Source organism: Aedes albopictus, chromosome 2, assembly GCF_035046485.1.
Source record: "Aedes albopictus strain Foshan chromosome 2, AalbF5, whole genome shotgun sequence".
Lineage (NCBI taxonomy): Eukaryota > Metazoa > Arthropoda > Insecta > Diptera > Culicidae > Aedes > Aedes albopictus.
Window position 1 is genome coordinate 323,798,395 of NC_085137.1, and position 18,886 is coordinate 323,817,280.

At 38.0% G+C, this 18,886-nt stretch overlaps 2 protein-coding genes across 3 annotated transcripts in view; one reads left to right on the forward strand and one right to left on the reverse strand.

The window, feature by feature from the left end:
- The window catches only part of LOC109403072 (LIM/homeobox protein Awh), a 118,068-nt gene extending 109,565 nt beyond the window's left edge, over positions 1–8,503 (reverse strand). The window contains exon 1 of the mRNA XM_029879926.2: positions 8,015–8,503. Within this exon, the coding sequence (XP_029735786.2) occupies positions 8,015–8,020 (6 nt within the window). The 5' untranslated portion in view covers positions 8,021–8,503. The remainder of the gene's footprint in view (positions 1–8,014) is intronic.
- The window catches only part of LOC134288239 (uncharacterized), a 236,664-nt gene that overhangs the window by 104,982 nt on the left and 112,796 nt on the right, over positions 1–18,886 (forward strand). The gene's annotated exons all lie outside the window — the stretch shown is intronic.

The window sequence follows — 18,886 nt, forward strand, 5'->3', positions numbered from 1 at the left end:
AGGAACAAATAGACAGACGTCCTATATTTTTAACAATTAAGAGTCATTTCTGTTTTGTATTATTGTTGATTACACAGAAACAATATATATTTTCATTCCTCTGAGTTTTTTACATGCTCTCGTTCAACACCTCCAATGTTGAAAAAACATTTGAGTTGCTCGCTTTAATATGATGATAATGGTAAAATGATCCTAAACAGGACTGCAAACTTTGTTGTACACTAATGTTTTACAAGTTCAATCGCAGTGTGATTCAACAGGATTATTTTCCACTTCTGATTCTTTTTTAGTCAATGATCATACTACAGAACCACTTCATCGTGTCATATTTCATAACTCATGTCATTATGCAGCCAAAATGAGTTATGAGCCGTGAAAACAGAATTCTTCTGCAAGCATAAGCAATCGCGGTCCATATCACAAGCATTGTGTTCGATTCTCGCTGTTTTGGAAGCATCTCACCAGAGCCGGATTTACAAATGTGGGCCCGGGGCCACAGTGTTGTGGGGGCCCTTTAGAGACTATATTTTTGCCGATTTAACATGTAAATAATTTAAAAACAAAATATTGATCATTTTACAAAAATAATAATGAAGGTATTAATGTCATTGTGGAAGAATTGTAATCTAGAACAATATGCAGAGCTAGGAATAATGTTGATTTTCAATAAATTTAACCATAACGAGTTTGGAATTCTGTCGCAAAATCAATGATAAATAAAGTTTATATAAAGCAAAAAATGCTTTTCAAGAGTGTATTCACGACATTAGATTTTAGATTTAGTAGAGATTCATGCCAGAGTTCACAGTGAAACCGAAAGAAGGATTTAATGCTAAAATATAAGAAAATCAGTAAAATTTGTAGTGCAATCGGTTGTGTAGCTTTTGCGAAATCCAAGGACAATTTCTAGTGGATTCGTGCTGGAATATCTGAAGAAGTTGCTGCTCGATCACCATAAAGAATGAACACTTAACAAAAACTTGTTCTAGCACGACTGCTAGGGTAGGTTCACAAAACACTTAAATCAAAAAGGAAATTCTAATAGAAAATTCTGAAGAAATTTTTAAGAGTGTCTATGATAGGTTTCCAGAAGAATTTCTGACTTGATTTCTAATAGGATTTCCTGTTAAATTTCTTGAATATCTTCAGCGGGAAAATCCGGGTAAATTTTTGGTAGATTTCTCCACAAATTTATTCTGAAATTTTTTCAAGGAATCTATGGATTTAAGCAGGAGTTCACCATGGGTTTCAGTAAGCTGATCCCTCAACTCAAAAAATTTGGACTAAAACTCTTCAAAATAACCTGATAGACTTCCTACAAAAAAAAAGTTTAAACTGTTTTGATGTTCTTCGATTTGAGTAAGTCGTAAGTTGCATAGTAAAACCAAACTCAAGAATTCCAAAAATATTTCTGAATTTTGAAAAAAAAAAACCTTATTTGTGCAAGAACTCCATACACACTTATTTTAGAGTCACTTGTTCGGCTGTTCTATTTTCGGTAAAAGTTCGGATTACCGAAGCTCAGCACAATTTTACCGAAGTTCAGCTATTTTTTACCGAACGTTCGGTAAACATTACACAGTTCGAAAAAAACCTGTAAAATTATGACGGATCGAATGTAACAAAAGGACCCCGTCATATATGATGGAAATTTTTGTGCGATCTTAAAATTACATTGCAGATATCTGTTTGAAAATATAAAGAAAAAATTAAATCCGAGCGAGAATTGAACTCAGATCCTTGGATTGTGAGTAGCACGCCCGGACTCTCTCGGCTATCTCAGCTTGTTGAATAGCAGACAGTCAAAGTTAAATTGCTTCTACCATAATACACGCATTCCCGACATGCTCCGACTGCTGCAAAGAGTACTGAGAGAGACAACGGGGAAACCGCCACAGCTGCGAGCAGTCGTTCTTTGGCTGACGACGGAGAGTGGCTGGCATGGTTTATAGCAGATGCATGTAAATTTAAAGCGAATATGCTTTAAAATCTGTAAACAAGCCACCTGACCAGCAGCGGACTGCTCGGCTGACGTTGAGTGTTGACGATTTACATTTTTCTGTCGCAAATTTCAGTTGATCTTCAATTTACGTGCTGTTTAACTTTCATATTTTTTTGCTGTGTACCGATGGTTCAGTAGCGTTTACCGAACGTTCGGTAATTTTTTGACGAACTTCGGTAATAAGTTGCTGAACATTCGGTAATCTGAACTTTTACCGAAAATAGAACAGCTGAATACGGTACTTTATTTTAAGTGTGTAGATTTTTATTCAACATGTTTTCAAAAACTCTCAAATTCAACACAAACTGTTTGGCACTGCAATTGATAGAATTTTGGAGTCGAGAGTTCAGTCGAAAGATTTCTTCAGGATTTCCGGTAATTTTTCTTAAGGCATTGCACAAAAATTGTTAAGTTTTGGAAAACTTGTAAAATTAAAATTTTCATAAATAGCTGGACAAATAATAACAGACTTCCTCAGAATAATCACAACACATCGCATACATCTTGCCAGTAGGCAGTAATTTGAATTCTTGTGACAAAAAATAAATCAAGAGAATTTTTTTTAAAATTTTTATTAACGTGTATTTTAACTTAAATGCTAATTCTACACTCAAATCAAGAGTAGATTGTTGCACTACTTTTTTTTTTCTTGCTTCAGTTTTTCTTCGTGAAGTGAAATTTTGTGGGGGCCCCTGAAATGTGGGGGCCCGGGGCCCTGGCCCCCCTTAAATCCGGCACTGCATCTAACCAACATGTGGTATCTCTATGACCGACTGAAGCGTACAAGAGTGGGCAACGATCCTCCGAAACTTTTCGAAGCGATTGTTATTATTACGGATTTATATGGAAAGGAAAATAATTAAGAAGCTATTAAGTCAAAGGTTTCGACCGCTGCTTGTGAGCAACTACTGAAGTTTTTGGCGCATCATCCATCTGGATTAGCAGGTAGATGTAATAAATCTGGTGCTAAAGTATGATATATGACAATCCACTTTGGATGGTACGCTCCACAGATACGATGGAAGGTAAGCTGTGGGCAATGATTTAAAATGTGCTATCGAAAACTTGCATGACCAGAACAATGTAGTGGATCAACAAATTTACAATAGGTCAGAGGGGCGAGATTGGGTCAAAACATTATCTGAAACATCTCAACAAATTTGCGAATATCGAATCAAATTTTTTTATAGTGTCATCTTCGTATTTACCAGCAGTTCCTGACGTAAAATTAGGTTTAAATCATCGAAAAATGCTTTAAAATAAGGCCTTTTTAAAATGCCACTTTTAAAGCTCGATGAAACATCATACTTTTAGGTGGGTTGATACTTTTTAGAATCTCAAACTTATAGCCATTTCATAGTATATTATTGGTAAGTAGTATTAACCATCACCAGAACTATATTAACTTGCTTTGGTGTCAACGCGAAACAAATTCGGTTCCTCTCGAAGGGGTGAGAATAGGTCAAATTTCATACACTTGTAGTTTTAAGGAAAATTGTCGAACTCTTAATATGTTTTACCATTTGTGCATGCATTACCAAAGACTCCACTGATCAAAGGAATTTTTCATGCAAAGAAGCAAAAGTTATTGAACAATGAATGTGGAAGTATGCATTTTTTTACCCATTCTCACCCTCAACCCCCAACGTCGGTACTAATTATATTTGTACAAGAAAAAAAAATCTGTATAAAATCAGGAACATCAATATGTGATGATTTATAAATTTCGAATGACAATTACATTTAATCAAATAGGTATTGTATTTGAAAACGTAATATTTTAAATAGTATACAGTAGAGTAATGTAGTAAAGTAATGATAATGATAATAGCTAGTCTGAAAGCTGCTTTGCGGTGATAAAGACTACAAAAATGACCTTCGAATAAGTATACTCAGTTTTATACCTTCTAACTCCGCCCTATTATCAGTTATCCAGTGGATAACTGACACTGAGGAAAATTACAGATGGTAGCCGAAATACGTGTATCTGTGAAAAGATAAGCAAAATAGGGCGGAATTAAAAGGAACAAAACTGATTCTACAAATTCGAAGAGGTTATTCTGCTTAGAAGTTTCGAAAAGTCGGTACAAGATTACACAAATGTGCTTAAATTTACTAATGGGAAAACATGATCATTACGCCATAAACGTCTCCTGACAGCTGATTGGCCGCAGAATATTTATTTTAAGTGTGATAAGATGCCATGGTAAAATTGAGCACATTAAATTGTGAAGTGAAACACGCAGACCGCTCGAATTCAATGGCTTTGCGTATTAGGTTTTATTTCGCAGAATAGTAATACTAATCACAAGCGGTTTTCATCGTATAACTATGATAAATGCGGAATTGCTGACCCGCATAAACGATAATCATAAGATGTGCTTAACCACCCATTCGGGATACGATCTGAACAGTATGTGGTATTGTTGAACTGTCTACAGTACTGTCCGTGTATTGTTGCCGTTTATTAGGGGACACAACGTGGACAAGTAATGCAAATAAAAAGACTCTAATACCGCAGCAAGTCTGTTTATATCGCATTTTATAGAGACATCTGCATATTTTGTGGGAGTAATTTATTCAATGAATTTGTACGGCTCATTGCAACTTGGGCTCTGCCCATAATCTATGTAGAGTATCTGTTCTGGTTTGTTTATTACTATCGTTTTTTTTTCAAGAAAATAAAATGGATGATAATAAAAAAAGGAATCAATAGGCGGCCATCTCAACCCAGTTCCCCTCTTTCTTCCACACAATATTTCCGAAACTTGAAGGGACATTAAACATTTCCTTCAGATGGTGGATTTATCAATAACTTTAAATCCCATCTATATATATAAAAATGCAGTGGCATACGTGGGACCGCGCATAACTTGAGAACGGATGGTCCAATTTTGGCCGTTGAAGTATTGTTCTGTTAGTTTTCACCCAAGGAAGGTTTATGAGGCAAATAACATGGGCAAATTGAGAGTTTTTGAAAATCGGGTTTTCTTGCATTTTGATCGGGGACTTGGGCTTGGCTAGAGACCTAGAGATTTGAAACGTCAAAAACGCAGTAGGCAAGACAAAGTTTGCCGGGGACAGCTAGTTTTGTATAAATGTATCAAATGTATTGATATTCTGAAAATGGCTTTTTATCTGCTTTAACTATGGACACTATAGATTCCATAGACTCGCGGAGGCGAAGAGAATTGTAGCCAAATGAACTGGTGACAAATATATCTAAAGGTCCAATCTGCAAAAGACAGGCTCTCTTTGATCCGATTCGCTTTAAATAATTACGATGTCACGGTGGACATTTTGACAATTTGGGATGTGTTGATTGGAAAAGGATTGTTTAATCTACCTTCCGACGCAAGAAGTAAATCAAAATTTTTAAAAACAAGCACGTTATAATCGAAAGAGAGGAGACTTAAAGAGAGCCTCTCATCTGCACTTAGGACCTATAGAAATGTTTGGCCTGACTGTCAGTTCAGGCGCACGGGACGACGTGTAATTTTTACTTCCTTCTCTTTCTAATATTTTGAAGATGAAGATGAAGTTCAAAACTTTAGTCGATTGTGCACCAGAAGTGAGCAGATACCCGGGTAGACGAGAATATCTAAATCATATCTCAAATCGAACAACTTTTGCTGTCACAGCTCGATGTGATTTTGATGTGATATTCAAAGATTCAATGAATATCGCACGAATAACTCAAAGTGATATGATATCAGTTTTTGTTCATGTCGAAATATCTGAAAATTTCTACATAAGAACAAATTTAGCTCTTCTGCATGAAATGGAATTCATACACCCATAGAGATGGCTCAATGTTAATGAAATGCCATGTGCCCCTTTCTGAGCTGTGGTAACGAAGAACCTCATGCTTTTATTCACATGGTATTCCCATGGTAGCCACAGCTGAGTGGTAGGCATCGGCGCCTGTAAATACCTAGGTCGATGCTGGATGTTGGATTTTTTTTTATGAAAATGGTCGACAAATCTTGTCTGCTATTGGCTTGATCTTGTAATATATTAACGACCTATTATTGAGCAATTCACCATACTAGATTTTGCTATTATTTCTTATATCAATCAAACCAATATCAGTTTTTGTTCTTCAGTAATAACTGATAACTGAATATGCTGTGCATTAGATTTTTTTCACCTACTCGGGTAAACGATCAAATTTCTGATCAATAATAGTAGAAGCTGAGATTTGCCTCTTTTTTAACAACAGAGCAATGGCGGAAGATTCAATCACCATCTTGTCCGGCCATAGCACCTGATATTCTTTTTAAATTTGCTTGTCACCATTTATCATGTATTAGGTACATGAATATCTTTATATTTTCCTTTTCTTGTAATTTTTGTCCACGTTTTAGTTGAAGCAAACCTAGATGTTCGGAGTTTATTGTAATATTCACGTAAATTGTACTCACTTATTCATATCACAGCACTCAAATGTTCTCATTTTTATGAACAAATCAACCAAAACTATGTTTGGTGCTGCTGATGCTGGTACACAATGCATAACGATTCTTAGTGAAAATATCTCATCAAAATCGTTAAAAAATGGCTGAGTACATAAATATTTCGTTTTTTTCTTTGGATATATGTAGGGCTTTACGCCCTTTAAAAGGGCCTAACTCAAAAATGGGCTCTACAATTTTTTTTAATATTTTGCCCATACATGCAGGATAGTCATAGAAAACGATGAACAAGTGATGTGTGGGCACGTTGTATTCGCGGCATTTCTGCAACACCTGGCGGATGGCGAACATCTGGTCCGTTGTAGCGCGTTCACTCATGAATCCAGCCTGATATTGCCCCACGAACTCTCTTGCAATCGGTGATAGGGCTGCAAAACGGTGATTGGATAAGGAGAGCGATACGGAGAGCCTCACAAATTCCTAGCGATAAAAAAGACCGACAGCTAAGAGTTGTGTGCTTAGCTGGTAGTGCAGCCTGGGCACTGTTGTCCTTCTGACTTCAGCTAGATTGAGGAGGTACGACCCGAGCGTCTGTTCACCAAGGAGGTACGGTCTGGCATCCAGCGGCTGAGTAAGAAACGCTGCACCACGCCCAGCTAGATCCAAGGTGGTAGTCCCATCAGCCTTGTCGTCCCAGTGTTGGTTGGGACGTTAAACAGAACTGGCACGATGGCCCTCCGGCGAGACAGGAGTGTTGGCGTATGCCTAATAGCCACCCGTAAAAATCCCCATTGCGAGAAACATAGGAGAAAATACGACTCGATACAAACGGCAAAGATCCACGCAATGAAATAAGGACTACGATTGGAATTTTCTATTCTTACCGATGTTCAATTGTAAGCTGATCAATCGCCCCAAAGTGGCATTTTCAAATGTTTGATTTTTTAAGTTTTTGGAAATATTGACACGATTTGGTTAAATTTTCACAAAGTTATTAAAATACGATCGAAATCGCCTTAAATATTTCTGAAGGACTGAAAACTAGCCATCAGTCATTATAAAATATTGCAATGCATATATGAAATCACTTGTAGCTTAAACATAATCTTTTGTCCAAAAGTTTAAAAAAAAATATGCTAGAAGAAAACTGGTTTTGATTTCGAAAAAAACGTGGGGGAGAACAAGGCTCCCCAGGGATCACGTCTCCTCAGTCTCCCATATTAGTTACATTTTTTTTAAATACAATTATTCACAAATTTGATAGATTTTTTGTATTTTCACAAAATAGTTTGAAAATTTTTGTTGTTTTGGTCACTTAAGCCAGAAAATTTATAACTTTTTTCAAGTTGGGACAAACTTATGTCGCATGTGTTGTTTTGTCGCAACAAATACAGGTTGCGACATTGTCATTATTGTTGCGCGATGGTTTAATTTTGATTCACTGAACACAGGTTTCCGTGGAATTCCGCCTAATTTTATAATTGGCAAAATCATTCCGTGTATGCATTGCATATACATTCTATGTAGCCACAACTAATCTTCATCTTATCTTCACAATATTTTCAAGATAAAAAAGCCGTCGGCATTCTTAACTTACCTTCATGTTAAATTTGCCTATCACTATTGCATGGATTCAATCCAGTTGCTTATTTTTCCTTCGTGTGCGTCCCCTATGATGATCCCTGAAGAATGCCGTTCCCACAAACAATGGGCTGCCAAATTCATTTGTTTATTGCACCGCATTCCGAATGTAATCCGTCACAACGTCTTCAGCGTTTTGTTTTTCACTTCAGGAGTACCCCATAAGCAATGCGGTTTTCTTGTTTTAATGATTTTTTGTTTGGGTAAACAATAAAATTCACCATCATATTACGAGATCACCAATTGCTAATTATTTTAACAATCGAACTATTTTTTTTATTTTATAGAACAACGCCGGTAAAGTAGACCATAATCGCGGGACCAAACACGCGATCAACTGAATTTCGAGAGCTTTTCGGCGTGAGAAAAACCAACACGTCTAATCGCGACCGTTATTCGTTCGGGACTGGTGCACCCGTCGATTGGTATGCATTGGAAGATTTCTCTCATTTTACTCCAGCAGCTTTTATCGATTTGTTATGAACCGGGTGCAACTATAGGCTCGCTCTGAAGATTCGATCTTGCGGTACCACTTCATATCATGTGTGAGATGCAAGCGAAAAGCTGAGGAAATAACAAGCTAGAGATCAGCTGGCTTCGGACTTTGTTTGTAGTTTCTGTTTAACATTTTTTGTATGATGCTTTTTATGTTTTTGTTTACTTCTATGCTTTGCTCAATTTTTCGAGAGCGAGATAATTTTATCATATTCTCTCATTGTTTCAAAGCTTTTGTGTACAAGTTCAGTCTGTTTCCCTTGTTTCTCTCAGGAGAATCCACGATGCTCGCAGAGAATCTTTTGTACATAACAGCAAGGCGTCATGGAAACTAGGAATGCTCCGCCTACTACGGGTTCGCATTATTCTTCTCCCATTGAACCCCTCACAACATCTTTCCGATATTTGAGCATTTATCTCTTCTGAAATCGCATAGGGGTTGAAATGGTTTATTTCTCTATTTAGTGCGATGATTGTATTTTCATAACAAGCATGTTTGAACTGAGCCAAAGGATGGCACTCGGGAGAGTCTAGAAATTTAATTTTATTTTAAAGATTCTGATTGCTTTTATGAACCATGTTTAAAGAGCCCGCAAGAGTCCGGAAAATGATGACGGAAAGTTTGTTGGCCGACTCCTGCGTATAAGAAGCCTCGTTACGAACCTGTGCGAACTGTCCAATAAATCATCCCAGAGAAGCATTTGGTCGTCGTCAGCCGGATGGCGCTATAAGTAAAAAGGTTGATGAATTTTTATGATTTACCATAAAGCTTAGCGAAACAAAACGGACACAATGTGCTAATGTGTCGAGGCTGTTTGGTGCCAGGCGTCTTTTCGATTTCAATTAGACACCCCGAAATCGTAAAACCGATTGTTTCTTCGTCCGTTTCATAATTGGGCTTTACTAGTTTCCTCTGCCAAAGGCTCATTAAGGGGGAATTTGAGACGTTTTTTATTAGAGCATTTAATCTTTGACGCAATAATCGACAGTGTATGTGCGTGGATGATTGTTTTAGCTGTTGAATCTAACACAAGATTGTAATCTTCGATCGAAGGTGAAGATATAATTATGACGCAAAATCAAAACCAGTCGGTGGGTGGGGTTGGTCATACTCATAGCAAATTGAGTGTCATTGAATTTTCTACCCTGATCTGACAGTTAAAGAGTTATTCACAAAATTATATCTTCAAGACCCCATGATTTTGAATAGGCATCGACCATTTATTACGTAACGATAAAATTGGGTTTTTCAAAACTTTTTAGGGATATCTACTTTATATCATAATCGGAATCTCCGTTCAAGCATTAGTTGAAATCCAAAATATGGCAATTTTAGGTGGCCGGGAACTATTTTTAAAGTACATTTAAAATTTGTATGGAGAAAACTTTTTGATCGGGCCCCGATTGAACTGTCATAAATTGTATCACGCTCACGAAGGGGGGATGGGGGCTTTTAGCAAAGTGTGACGACCCATAGACATTTTTTAGAGTTCTCATACAAAAATCACGAATTGATTCAACCTCAACGATTTTTAGCGCGAAACAACGAACAAGAATTTGAACTTGGAATGTATTAACCGTAGCCCATCAGGGTAAACTGGCACAACTAGCCAATGAGGCATGCCGTATGAAGCTTGAGCAGTGCTGAAAATTTCATTTCGTCATATCTAAATTCAATCACCTACAGCTCATTTTAGAAGCTGAACCTGAGAATATGGTATATGAAAAACTTGTGCGGCTAGACCAGTTCTGCAAGAAAGTCACGGAAAAACCGCTATTTTTTGAATGTTTAAGGTAAATGTCACGGCCTACCTTTGAAAAATGCCAAATTATATTCACCGTGAATATCATTTGCATTTTTCGAAGGTAGTCCGTGACATTTACGTTAAATATTCGAAAAATTTCGTTTTTTCCGTGACTTTCTTGCAGAACTGAGCTAGCCGCACAAGTTTTTCATATATCATATTCTCAGGTTCAGCTTCTAAAATGAGCTGTAGGTGATTGAATTTAGATATGACGAAATGAAATTTTCAGCACTGCTTGAGATCCTAGGACTGAGTGAAGTCCGTTGGCCGAACTTTATCAGGTATCAGAAGGCCGGCTCCAGAGGCACGTTATCCTCCATTTGGGACATTTGTGCCATCGCCAAAATAACAGCCTATTTCATCATCTACCTGAGGGAAAAGGAAGGAAAAAGGAGTTGGATGGGGATAGGGACAGGTAGGGAAATAGGAAAAATACCCTGGAAGAGGGTACTAACGCACAAGCGTACCACAATGGGTTCAAACAGCGCCCTGAAAAGGGCACTGTAATAACGCATAAAGCGAAAGAGAGCCTATAGCTCTTTACCACAGCGGGTTAAGAACAACAGAATATCCTGAAGATTCAGGTTTCTGAAGTCAGTTTCACTTAATAAGTGTTTACCGAATACTCGGAAACGCAGTTGCGCGAAAACGGGACAGTTACATATCAAATGATACGAAGTTCCATAATCGGATTCACAGCTATCACATGCAAATGAATCAGCTTGCTGAATATTCGCCATGTGATAACTGAGTCGGCAGTGGCCAGTCAATGCTTTGACCAGCATGCTGCAATTCTGCTTAGACAGATTAGTTAGATACTTCGCCACCCGTAGAGATGGCTCAGCACTATACAATTTGGTTTGACGACATGACTCCAAACTATTCCAATATTGTCTGTGTTGAGTGACAGCCCCGTGGCTCAAACGGACCTGGATACCTGGACATCGGCGAACTGCTACTCATAACGGACCCCCAATCGGACTGGAAAGGAACAACGGCCATCCATCATCCTTGTGCTCATCCTTCTACCATGTATAGAGTAGAAAAGTGAAAGCAGCAGAAAGGCAACCAGTTCGATAAAGTAGAATAGAATATACATCTAGGCGCTGCACAAAATGTAAGTGCAGCTGTCAATTGAAATCGCTCACGTAGTGCCCTAGTGGACAATAGAGCTGTAATTAGGTTAAGTGATTAAAAACAAAAAAAGCATTGTGTGTGTATGTGTATGCCGCCCACTGCCCGGCAACACGATTTGGTTCATTTTCACAAAGTTATTGCGACTTTCTGGAATCTTCTAAAAGATTTTTGAAGGACTGAAAACAAACTATGATTTCAAATCCTTCCACTAGGAGGCGGTAGAGGGTATACACATTTTCAGTTTCGTTTATCGCAGGATCCTGAATAATTAGAAATATTGTTGCTTCGGTGAAGTTGTTTGGTAGAACAAGATCTTTCAGTTTAATAGCCGTTTCGTTTTAATTTCTGCCACACCGTGGCGCTAGTTGCAAGTTTTCAAAAGCATACCAATTTTATTAATTATCTTGAAAACATTCAACAAGCCGTAACTTGAAAAAAAAATTCAAAATGTTTCAACTTTTGATTGATAGTTCCTCATCTTGTTATCTGTAATTGCTACAAATTTGGACTTGATTGGTTAGCTCTACACGAAGATGGAGTGCTTCAAGCAGAATACATCTTCTTGACTGTCGTTCTATTAACTCTTGTATCTTGAGATCAAGTGAAACAAATCAAATCAAATTTTGATCATTTATGAGTAATATGTTGGTTTTTAATTACCATTTTATTCGAACATAATATGTCCAAAGTGAAAAAAGTTCCAGCTTGTAGAATGTTTTTTGCCAGCTTTTGCAAAAACTAGCGTCTTCTAGTGGCGAAATCTCGCCTCCAATGGTAAATCTACTGCAAGTCCTTGACTTACCAAAGAATTTTGCAGAAGAAACCATCTTTCTAACTAATCGGGGTCCTGAGATACATGAAATTTAAAATTTGTAAGTTGTCTAGCGCCTCTTTTTTTGTAGAACTTTAAACCAAACTATCCATCAACTGTAAGTCTTTGACCAACCTTACTACTTTGCTGAAATCACCAATTCTTGAATTTATCAATACTCTGAGATATATGAGAGGTAATTTTGTCAGTGTTTCGTCTGTTTGGCTCTGATATCATAGAAATGATCGATTTGAGTGGCATTTTTACAAGATCGCAGTACAATTACAATTTTAACATTTTTTGGAATTTATATAGAGCGTAGATGTTGGCCAATCGTAGTGGGCTGCGCGAACGGGCGGATGTGTTTTTGTGTCGCTGTCACGTTTTTCCTCGTCTCTGCGTGAAAATTCGGCCGGTAAAAAGTAGTTTAGAAGGAATTTACCACAGTTTCCGCGAGTGATAACGAAGATCGGTGATGTATTTTTGGCTGTGATAATGTGCGAAAACTTAATAGGACGTTGCGGTTTTATTGTTTTCGCGAGAGATTTAGTCCGGACGATAGAATAGTGAAATGTCTAACTGTGCCGTGCCACCGATCCAAAATGTAGTTCCCGATTGCCATTTAAAAAAGACACGGACAACGTCTTCAGGTTTCGGCTGTACAGACTGTTTTAAAACTTAACATGAGACAACGGACAACGGAGCATGCACCAGTGGAAACGGGGAAGAAACTATTCTCACGAAAAGTTTCAACGCCCGAAGCGAGAATCGAACCCTCACCCCATAGCATGGTGCGATAATAAGCTTGGTGACCCTAACCGCACGGATACGAGGCTCCGCGATTGCCATTTGATGTAGTGATTTTAGTGTTGGAAGGGCCGGAAGTCTGGCCGGGATATTTTTGAGAAGAATCCTGCCAACAACTGACATGGTTCGGACGGTCGAATCGGTCATAGGCTGGTGGTGCTAGCCTTTACGGCAAATATAGGAAAGTGATTTTTTTTTTCGGAGTTCGTTATGATTTTCATTGTGAAGATTTGCAAGTGTCCGAAAAAAGCTCTGGTGAAAATGTTGTTTTGTGGGCAGTAAGATTTGCTACTGCAAGACTGAGCAGTCAAGCCGCCAAGTGGACACAGCCATGAAGAAGGAAAAAAACCGGTGAGAATGTTTCATGTTGTTAAAACACGTTTCCTTTTGTCTATCATTTTACACTTATTTATTTTTCCATTTCTGATTGATTCTGCTGTATCGTTCATTGTATTTTTGCTGTAAAAACGAATTTGAAAACAACCGCTCATTTTGACGAAAAGTTGCGATTTTTCTTTCTAAAAACTCTCCCCATAACTGTGTTTCGTCACCACACGAATCGTATCACTACGCTGCCGCTGATATCACAAGTAGCTGCCTACTCCGTAGTTATGCTGGCTAACAAAAATTTGTTTCTTTAAAAGTATTTTGAATGGGTTTTAAACACACACACTAAAACTCATTCATATTCTAATGTGGTTGAGTTGCATAGTCCATGTAATTTCCAATTTTTGCTGTACTTATTATATGGGTTCACAAGGGCGTAGCCAGCTTTTCGGTCAGGGGGGGGGCAAGCACCCTTAGTAAAAATGTACCTACTAGCTTTTATAACTAAACGCAACACGTGAAATTGAATATAATAACTTTATATTCTAAAAGCTTTATTGAACCCTTAACCCTGTTGTATTTTGTACAATACGTTAACAAAAACTCGCCTGATCTGCACAAATCAACGTGGTGCTGGTAGCGATGGCCAGTTTCTGGAAGATTAAGGGCTTTTATTTACTTGTGCAATATTTTTCTCTGATTTTTTTTTGTCAATGTCTACAAATTGCGAACTCTTTTGAGGATAAACCTAAAATTTCCTGGTTCCTGTATGCTTCCATTTATCTTCCAATACTATTTGCTGGAGAAATTCCTCTAGAATTTTTTGAATTTTTGAATTCCAGAAGGAATTTCCGTAAGAATTTCAAAAAATAAACCTGTACGAATTCCTGGATAAATTATGGGTGGGATACCCAGTGAAATTTCTGAAGAGATCACATGAGGAAATCCTAGATAAATTTCTGGAGGATTCCTTGGAGCAAATTCTGGAGAAATTCCTATAGGAATTCTGGACGGAATCCCTAGTATAATTTCATAAGAAATGTCTTTAAAAATTCCTATATGAAATCTTAGATAAATTTGTGAAGGTATCCTTAGAGGAATGCCTGTAGAAACTTCTGAGCAAATCCCTGGCGTAATTCCTGGAAGAATTCCTGGAGAATTTCCTTGAGAAAATTTTTGGATGTATTCTTGAAATCCCTAGGAGAATTCTGGAGGAGTTCCTGAAGAAATCTCCAGAGGAGAAATAACTGAAAAAATCCCTTGAAAAATTCCGGGAGGATTTCCTGAAAAAACCCTTGGAGGAATTTCTGGAGGATTCCCTGGTGGAATCTCTGGAAATATCCCTCGAAAAATTCGTGAAGAAATCCCTGAAGTAATTGCTGGAGGAATCTCTGGAGGAATCCCTGAAAATTTCCTCAAAGTATTTCTGGAGAATTTCCTGAAAGAATCTCTGAAGAAATCCCAAGAGGATTTCCAGGAGAAATTCCTGGACGAATCCTGGGGTATTTCCTGGAGGTATTCCGGAAGAAATTTCCTGGGGAAATTCCTAGATAACATCCCGGAGGAATAAATGGAGGAGTTCCTAATGATATTCCTGTGGGAATTTCTGGAGGAATCTCTACAGGAATTCTTGAAGGAATTACTGGATGAATATCTAGAGTAATCTCCAGAAGAATTCTGAGAGATTTCTGTTTCTATTTCTGTTATTTTTCTATTTCTGAAAGAACCCCTTGAGAGATTCCAGGAGGAATTTCCTGGAAGAATCTTTGGAGAAACTTCTGGAGGATTTCCTGAAGGAATCTTCAAAGAATTTTCTGAAGAGATTTTTCATGGAGAAATCTCTGGAGGAATCCCTTCAGGAGGCAAATCCCCTGGAGGAACATCTGGAGGAATCAGGAAGCAATTCCTGATAAAATCTCGGGAGAAATTCTTGGAGAAATACCTAGAGGAATTGCTGACATAATTTCTGCAAGAAGTCCAGGAGCAATTCCTGGGGTAGTTCCTGATGAAATTACTGGGGTTATTCCTGGAGAAATTCCTGGATAAAATCCTGGAGGAATACCTAGAGGAATCACTAGAGGTATTTATTTGGGAATTTCTGGAGGAATCTCTAACAGAAATTCTCGGAAGAATTACTGGATGAATTTCTTGAGAAATTCTGAGAGAATTCTATTTCTATTCTATTATTTTTCTGTTTCTGAAATCCTGGAGGAATTTCAAGCGGCATTTCTGGAGGAATTCTTGGATAAATCTTTGAAAGAATGCCTGAAGGAATCTCTGGAGGAATCCTAGAAGCAGTTAGTAAAGAAGTCCCTGGGGGAATCCCTGAAGAATTACTGATGATTTTCCTCCAGGAATTTCCTGGAAGAATTTATAAAGAAATCCCTAGAGGATTTCCAGGCAGAATCCTCTGGAGGATTTCCTGGAGGAAACCCTGAAATATTCCTGAGGGTATTCCTGGAGAATTTCCTGGAAGAATTTCTGAGAAAATCTCCAGAAGAATTTCTGGAAAAATTCCTGGAGAAATTGTTGACATATTTTCTGAAAATTCCTGGATCAATTCGTAGAAAAATTTCTGGAGGAATTCCTGATGACATTCTTAGGGTAATTACTGAAGAATTTTCTGGAATAGTTCCTGGAGATATTCCTGGATAAAATCTTGGAGGAATTGCTAGAGGTTCTCCTTTGGGAATTGCTGGCGGAATCCGTGAGGGAATCTCTGGAGGAATGCCTTCAACAACTTCTGGATGAATTTCTGGGGGAATCTATGGAGAAGCTCTGGGAGAAATTTCTGAAAAAAAATCCCCTGTGAAATTCACGGAGGGATTTCAAGAGAAATCTCTGGAAGAATTCCTGGAAAAATCTCTGGATAAATCACTGAAAAAATTCCTGGACGAGTTTTAGCGGAATTCCTAGAGATATATCTGTAGCGATTCCTGAAGGGAAAACTGGAAGATTTCCTGATGGAATTTCTGGAAAAATTCCAGAAGGAATTCCTAGAAAAAACCCTGGAAGAATTTCTGAAGCAATCCCTAATTTATGATGGTGTTCCTTGATCAATTCCTGGTGTTATTCCTGGAGGAATCCCTGAAAAATTCTTGAAGGTATTCCTGGAGAATATTCTTGAAGAATTTCTGAAGAAATTCCCAGGGGATTTCCTGGAAGAATGCTTGGAGAAACTTCTCCAGGATTTCCTGGAGGAATCTCCAAAGAATTTCCTGTAGAGATTCCATGGAGAAATCTCTGGAGGAATCCCTTAAGCAATTCCTGATGGAATCTCATGAGAAATTCCCGGAGAAATACCTAGAGGAATTGTTGACAATTTCTGCAAGAAGTCCAGGAGCAATTCCTAGAGAAATTCCTAGACGAATTCATGTAGAAATTCCTGGGATAATTCCAGGATAAGTTCGTGGAGAAATTCCTGGATAAAATCATGGAGAAATTCCTAGAGGTATTCCTTTGGGAATTTCTGGAGGAATCTCTAGAAGAACTTTTGGAAGAATTACTGGATGAATTTCTAGAGCAATTCTGAGAAATTTCTAGTTTTATTCTATTATTTTTCTATTTCTGAAAAAATCCCTTGAGAAAACCCCGGAGGAATTTCTAGCAGAATTTATGGAGGAATTCTTGGATAAATCCTCGAAGGAATTCCTGAAGAAATCCTTGGAGGAAACCTAGAAGCAGTTTGTAAAGAAATTCCTGTGGGAGTCCCTGAAAAAAAAATGCTGATGGTATTCCTCCAAGAATTTCCTGGAAGAATTTATGAAGAAACCCCTAGAAGATTTCCAAAAAAAAATCTTCAGAGGAACTTCTGAGGGATTTCCTGGAGGAATCTTCAGAGGATTTCCTGGAGGAATCCCTGAAAAATTCCTGAGGGTATTCCTGGAGAATTTACTGGAAGAATGTCTGAAAAAAAAATTCCAGAAGAATTTCTGGAAAAAATCCTGGATAAATCGTTGACATAACTTCTGAAGGATGTCCAGGAGCAATTCCTGGATCAATTCCTAGAGAAATTGCTGGAGGTATTCCTGAAGAAATTCTTGGGGTGATTCCAGGAGAATTTCCTGGAATAGTTCTTGGAGAAATTCCTAAATAAAATCTTGGAGGAATTGCTGGAGGTTGTCCTTTGGGAATTGCTGGCGGAATCCTTGAAGGAATTCTAGGAGGAATCTCTGTAATAATTCCTTCAACAATTTGTGGATGAATTTCTGGAGGAATCTCTAGAGGAGCTTTGGGAGAAATTTCTGAAAAAATCGCCTGGGAAATTCCCGGAGGAGTTTCTGAAGAAATCCCTGGAACAACACTAGGAAAGTTCCTGGAGGAGATTTTAGTGCAAATCCTGGAGGAATGTCTGTAGCAATTCCTGGAGGGAATACTGGAAGATTTCTTGGCGGAATTTCTGGAAAAAATCCAGAAGGTATTCCTAGAAAAAATCCTGGAAGAATTTCTGAACGAATCCCTGAAGGATTTCCTGAAGTAATTCCTAGAGGAATTCCTGAAGAAATTCGTGGATGAATCTCTTAGGGAAGTTGTATAGGAATACCAGAAATAATTCCTCAAGAAATCGCAGATGGAGTTCTTGAACAAATTCGGGAGGAATCCTTACAAGAGTTTCTGAAGAAACTCCAAACCCGGAAGAAATTTCAAGAGGAATTACTAAGGGAATCCCTAAGCAGTTCCTGGAGGAGGTACTGAATCAATTCCTAGAAAAGTTCCTTAAAACAATGAGGAATTTCTGGAGGAACCCTAAAAAGAGTTCGTGGGAGAATCTTTGGAGGATGTTTAAAATAAGTTGTTTCAGAAAGAATTACAGAAGGAAGTCCCGAGTTAAGTCCTGTAGAAATTCTTGGAGGAATCCCTGGGGGATATCCTAGAAGAATACCCGTAGAGATTAACGGAGGAATCTCTAGAAATACTCCTGGAGAAATCTTTATAAGAATTCCTGTATGAATTTCTGGAGAAATATCTATACGCGTTTCAATTCCCAGAGGATCCCTGGAATAATTCTTAGAGGAATCTCTGAAGAAATTCATCGAGAATTCCCAGTAAAAATTTCTGAAGAAATTGCAGATGGAGTCCTTGGAGAAATCCTGAAGGAATACTAATTAGAGTTCGTGGAAGAACGCCTTGGGGAATCCCTGTAGCAGTTCCTGAAGAAACCCGAGGAGAAATCCTGGGGAATTCCCTAATAGTTCCTGGAGGATTATTTTTATTGTTTAAGTAATTTTAAGTATTGGATTATTTTTTGAAGAACTTCTGAAGGAATTCTAAAAAGTGTTCCTGGGGGAACCCTTGGAGGATTTTTTCAAATAATTCCTGGAGTTGTTTCTGAAATAAACACAGAAGATATTCCCGGTCGAATTCTTGGAGGAATGCTTGAAGGAAAATCAGGAGGAATCCCGGAAAGCTTTCTTAACAAATTCTTGGAAGAATTTCTGTAGGAAAA